Source organism: Lonchura striata, chromosome 14, assembly GCF_046129695.1.
Source record: "Lonchura striata isolate bLonStr1 chromosome 14, bLonStr1.mat, whole genome shotgun sequence".
NCBI lineage: Eukaryota > Metazoa > Chordata > Aves > Passeriformes > Estrildidae > Lonchura > Lonchura striata.
This window is the reverse complement of record NC_134616.1, coordinates 13,560,779-13,567,094: the sequence shown is the minus strand read 5'-3', so window position 1 is coordinate 13,567,094 and position 6,316 is coordinate 13,560,779. Positions and strand designations below refer to the sequence as shown.

Below are 6,316 nucleotides of genomic sequence, written 5' to 3'. Positions count from 1 at the left end.
GACAGCACAGAGCAGCCAGTGACTCCGTGCTGGGTTTTGGCCTCTGCGATGTCACAGAGTGGTTCCATGAAATGACAGAAGGATCCTTCCAGGATGTGTTCATGAGATCACCCTGTAACCACCCACAGAAACAGCCCAGCACTGTCCCTGCAGCACCATCAGGCGTGGAGTGCAGCCCACCAGCACAGGATGCAAAGCAGCTCCCGCTGGGGCAGGTCCCTGCAAGTCTCCCACGATGGACGCTGTGGTGCTTAAAAAGAAGGGCTACAGCCTTGGTGACACTCTTGGAGAAGGCTCCTATGGAAAAGTGAAAGCTGCCTACAGCCACCGCCTGAAATGCAAAGTGGCCATCAAGATCATCGACAAGAAGAAAATTTCTCAGAACGTCCTGGAAAAATTTCTCCCCAGGGAAATGGAGGCTTTGATGCGACTGCACCACCCCTCAATCATCGAAACCTATGAGATTTTTGAGACGTCCTCTGGGAAAGTGTACATTGTGATGGAGCTGGGGGAAAGGGGGAGTCTCCTGAGCTACCTGACCAGCCAGGGTGCCATGGAAGAGAGCGTCGCTCGCTGCAAGTTCCAGCAGTTGGCTTCTGCCATCAAGCATTGCCATGACTTGGACTTTGCCCACAGGGACCTGAAATGTGACAACATCCTGCTCGACAATGAGCTTAACTTCAAGCTGTCAGACTTTGGCTTTTCAAAACCCCTGGTTCGGGACGGAAATGGAAAAACCATCCTCAGCAGCACCTTCTGTGGGTCTCTTGCGTACTCAGCCCCCGAACTGCTCGAGCACATTCCTTGTGACCCCAGGACTTCAGACATGTGGAGCCTGGGCATTATCCTGTATGCAATGCTTTTTGCTTCACAGCCATTTGACAGTTCCAACATCAAGGAAATGCTCCAGGTTCAGAAACAACAGAAGATTCACTTCATGAAGTCAAAAAATCTCTCTGCAGACTGCAAGAACCTCATTGTCCACTTGCTCCACCCTGATGCATCCCAGAGGCTGTGCATAGATGAAGTTTTGAGACATCCCTGGCTGCAGACCCCAAAACTTGGGCGCAGTCTGAGATCCACAGGACGGGGTGACCCCAAAGCCTCTGGAAAGAAAAGCCCCAGAAACAACAGGATGACAATTCCCATTGTGAGTAAGTGTAAGGAGTGGAGGAGGAAAACAGATTCTCTTATGGATACTTTCCTTTAACATGGTCACAGCATTGGCCTAACCTGCATTAGTTTAAATGCACATTAAAGAGAACCTGTCTAAAATTCCATGTGGCAGTTGTGTCCTCACTCCTGCACAGTGCTCTTGAAGGAGGAGCTTTAGCACTGCCAAAGTCAGGACTGTGAAACATGGGGGAATAATGAGGAGGGAAGTTTGGAAGTTTTAGAACATGCAAACAAACTGCAAAGGAGCACTTGGTACGTAATACTTGAAGGAGGGATGTATTTCAAGCAAGACAATGCCTTTTTTTTTTTTTAATATATCTGAATATCACACCTGGTGCACTTTATAACAATTTATAACTATTTCAATATTAGACTCTAGGATCTGCCTAGACATACTGCTTATGAATCAAAATTTAGCTGAATTTTTCTTTCAAACTTGAGGTTTTCAACAAAAAAATGTGCAATGAAAACAGTTTCCCTACACTTAAAAATTAACAAGGATTACAAATCAGTTGTACCATAAGATAGGTTTTAAGTCAAAAGGAATGAGGGAAGAGTTTTCATTAATTAGAGAGGGAGATTTAAAAAAACACACCTCCAAACAACAGCTGCCTTTTAACTGAAACTTATTGGCTGAGCAAAACATGCAGGAATTCTTTTTTCTATAACAAGAAATATTATGTTAGGCATTAAAAAATAAAACATATACCTTCAATGCTATGGTTGTTTAGCCTAAAACTTAAAAAATAAAGTTAATTATTTTATTTACATTACAGTCCTGCAAGGGAGTCCCAATCAAGGGTCATTCTAAAAGCCTACAAAATGAGAAGTCTCCTGTCCCACTGGTGTAATGCATTTACCTCTAGGTCCCATAGGATTGATTCAGCTGGATAAGTTATGCAAGCACACATTTACAGTCCAGCTACTTCCTGCAGAAAAACATCAAAAAATGTCATGTGGGTAAAATCCAGTCCCAGTGGAGACTTTGAGAGGTTTATTACTCAATTCATTGGTACTCAAATAATTGCCTGTCACTAAAAGTAAAGCAAAACAAATATAATTTCATGGGTCTGCTTGGCCAGAGACATTGGACCAATTATTGATCTATGAGGGTATTTATCCAACACCTGAAAATGTCATGCACACAGATGACCTAGTATTGCTTAGAGAGGGTCAGGCTACTATGTTTAACTCCTTATAAAACCAAGAGAAAATAAAGTTGAAGTGCTACTGAAAAGCAGCAAAGTGTTAAAAATTACTCTAACATACAATTTGACAAGACAAAAATTATGTTTATGCATTATTTCTCCCATTACTCTTTGCAGAAAATCTGCTGTTCCCATCAAGACATTATGCTAAAATATCAAACATAAAATACTGCTATCAACAAAGCCATCAAATAACAAAACACTGACCATAATTAAAACTGTTTTTTCCATTTAGTAAGTGTGGACAACTAAATATATTCTGGGGGAGAAAACCTTTTTACTTAATAATGTAAGAGACTATTTTTTATGCTAAGAAATCAAATGCATTCTGGAATAATTACAAACCTTACTCTGAATAGTCTTCTGCCTCAGAGAGTGGATTAAAAGATGGATTGTACAAACAGCAATTCAGCAGAGCTCTTACTATCCTAAATAATCCAAGGAGAGACAAAGTCAGATCCAGCTCTAATTAACACTCATTGCTCATGGCAGGAGAACATTAACATGGTACATTTCTACTGCCACATATTTAGAAGTCACAGCCATTGAAAAGGGCACTTGGACAAACAAAATGGAGCTTATGAATTCTTTAAGATAGCAGTTCAGTAGACAGATTTAAAATATAGCTTATTATTATTTTGCTTTCACTGATTTACTCTGGGACCAAAACATAGTAGTAAAAAAAGGTGAAGCTATGGAAAAAATCATCATATTCTATTTTAATTTTGCCATTTTTGCATTATCAGACACCCAGTACAAGAAGAAAGAGTGTGATTGGAAATGATCACACGGGATGTGTCACAAAGGAGGTGTGGCACCTCTTCCTGGTGTCCTGGCACTTCCTTAGGCAGGATCATGAGCCTCCAAACTAATGCATATTCATGGAAAGACTACTGCTAAAGTTCAGGCACATTCCTATTTCCAGCTGTGTGTCTGTGGCCAAAAATATGTGTAAGTGCACAGCCAAAATCAAAAGGCAGGACAGCTCTCTTACCCAGAGGCATTTCCAGATGATTTTATTACAGATATGAGCTACTCTGTTGTATAAATTGTATAAAAGAGAGCTTGGCATGCATCTAAGGAGGGTGCATTTTGCAATTCTGGCTTACTTGGGAATTCAACTTTATTCCGATCCTTTTATAAGACAGGACATGCCATTGAAAACAAACATATATAAGTCCTAAAAAGCTTCTAGAGAAAGAGGACCTATGAAGTGTATTGATGAATATCACAAGAAAACAAACTAAGCATACGAAACATAATTTCAGCTGAATGCAGTAAATGAGATAAAATCTGTCGTGCTATAACTCTGTCAAAACAACACTGGGTTTACTTTAACTAAAGATCATAGATTCATATATTTACTAAGGCTGGAAAAGACCTCTAAGATCTTGAGCCCAACCATTAAATCAATACTGCCAGGTCCACCACGAACCATGTCCCCAAGCACCTAATTTATGCATTTTTTGAAAACTTCCAGGGATGGTGATTCCATCATGTGCCTGGGTGGCCTGTTCCAATGCTGCAGCACCCTTTCAGTGAAGAACTTTTTCTTGACATCCAGTCTGAACCTTCACTGGCACAACTTTCCTCTTTTTAACATTGTTACCTGAAGGAAAACACTGACCCTCCCCTGACTGGAGCCTCCTTCCAAGCACTTGTAGAGAGTGGTAGGTCCCCAGGCCTCCTCCTCTCCAGCCTAAATAACCACAGATAACTCAGCTGCTCCTCAGTTCCCCCAGCTTCTATCTCCTCAGACTTCAAGAGGAATCAATGCCACACACCTAGCACTGGGGAATGAAAATGGAGATTGTTGTAATCACTAATGCTTCAGATCAAAATTCAATTTGCACTTTCCTCTACACGTTACAAGTAATTAAGTGAGTTTTAGAATCATCTTTTCCTTAGCCAGAAGTGTCCACACTTTCTTATCTTATATCATTGGCATTTAAATTAATGGGTTTTATCTAACAGATACAGCAGTCATAATAAATATTTAAGATAACTACTTAAATTTTGGCTGTATTAACATCATAATGTAAAGAATTGTAATTTTATTTGCCCCAATAAATCAAAGATTAAATTCACTCAGACATTTTATCTTGCTTCCCCTTAGAATAGTTAAAGAAATTCACTTTAAATATGAATTATATGTCTTCATTTTATGAGCTTTGTTCATTTCCATAGATTTAGTTTGAAAATAAAATTATTTCTAGTACTTACTGGAATGCTGATAATGAAACTATTGAATTAATATTTTTTGTCTCTATCTAAAAATCACTTGAACTCATTTGGAGGGATTGGATTCTTAAAGGAGAACCTGCTTCAATTTATGCTCCTTGCTATGGCACTCCGAGCCATATGAACTATCATGGATATTCCATTAAAAAATAAGGTTCAGAAAGTTATAATTTGTCAAAAAGTCTCTGTACTATTCCTTGAAATACCATGCATAATATTTATTGAAATATATTTCAAACTCAACATCACAATGAAATTTCGTAAGATGTTTTCCCAATTCCTGCAAGGGCTTTTAGTTCAATGAGAATTAATTCTTTTGCTCACACAGATACTGTTTCCAAACTAAAACCTCTAAACATGATCACAATGGTCTCTGTAGAGCCACTAAAAGTGCTTCAAACCACAAAAACTCCAGTCGATAACTTTGGTGGTGGCACAAAGGCTGGTTTGGTGGAATTGCACAGAACTTGCATGCAGCAAATGCTGCACACACCAATTTGACCGAGAGCACAGTGTCCAGGACAGCACTTCCATCTCCTGGAGTATCACTGCCTTTTCCCCAGAGGCTGTAAGTTTAATTTTCTGCCCCTTCCCTGCCCTGACACCCAGCAGGGCTCTGCTGCCTCCATCCAGCTTCCTGGGGACTCTGGGGACAGGGGGCTTCAGGGCAGCCAGGGGCTGTCTGGAACAGTGACCCAGATGTCTTGCCACTATGCAAATATCACTATCAGTCAATCATTGCATTATAAATACTGTCAGTCATTTTATTATAAATGGACAACCCAGGGTCCACTGAGCTCTCCCACGGGGCAGTGGCTGCAATCCAGGAGCTCCCCTTGAGCAGGGACAACTCTCAAGGTTACCCTCAAGGCTGAAAGGTTCCTTGCCACCCCAGATCCTCAGGGAGTGATCAGTAGTGTCCTAACCTTGGAAACCTTAGCCAAGTGATACAGAGGATTGACTGTGCACATAAACTCCTTTGGACATAAGCCACTGGCCAAGCCTGAGACTAGGACTGCATCCAGCTGCAGTCTGAGAAGGAATCTAGAAAGCAAGGGAGCCTTTCCTGAACTTCATGACTCAGTGGGAGAGTCTCCCTGGCAGCTTCTTCTGTCCCTGTCCTTCAGGCTGTAAATAGTCAGGCTAAGCTTGTTAAAGCACTGTCACTTCACCATTTGATTTCATTAACTCCTGATTTACCTTAACAAGCTTTACTGCTGCTTCTCTCTGGAGTGAAGAGCATCACTCCATTCAGGGCAAGGTGCAGCGGGCAGAGGGAACAGGTGAAAGGGGTTAACAGAGCAGCACTGGAAGGAATAAGCATTGGAGGGAATAAATATTTGCTGATTCTCCTAAAACAGAAAAGGCAAGTTATCCTTTATGCCACTTGACAGCTTGTAAATGGATGAATGACTGCCTTTAATAGTGGTGATATTTACTGCCTCAGAAACCTAATTCCTTTGACCTGAACAGAAATGGTCACAGCCATTAGAGCTACATAAATACAACACTCAAATCTTGTTGAGCACATAACAATCCTATGGAAAAAAAAAAAAAAAATCACAAAATTATTCCTAATACAAGACAAAACCAGAACAAAAATTAATTTTTCAGAACTTGACTGTTGAATATTGTTCATGATGAATTTTAATGGACCAAAAACAAAGTTTATTCCAGTCTCTCTCTCAAGT

The 6,316-nt window shown here is 40.5% G+C and overlaps 1 protein-coding gene across 1 annotated transcript; it reads left to right on the top strand.

The window, feature by feature from the left end:
• Positions 1–235: 235 nt before the first annotated feature.
• On the top strand, positions 236–1,210 carry LOC110480082 (testis-specific serine/threonine-protein kinase 2). Its single transcript, XM_021547784.3, has one exon. The coding sequence runs from the start codon at positions 236–238 to the stop codon at positions 1,208–1,210; it is 975 nt and encodes a 324-aa protein (XP_021403459.2).
• The last annotated feature ends 5,106 nt before the right edge of the window (positions 1,211–6,316 follow it).

Excerpts from the sequence above, each read along its gene's own strand:
- LOC110480082 (XM_021547784.3), top strand. The coding sequence starts at position 236 with ATGGACGCTGTGGTGCTTAAAAAGAAGGGCTACAGCCTTGGTGACACT.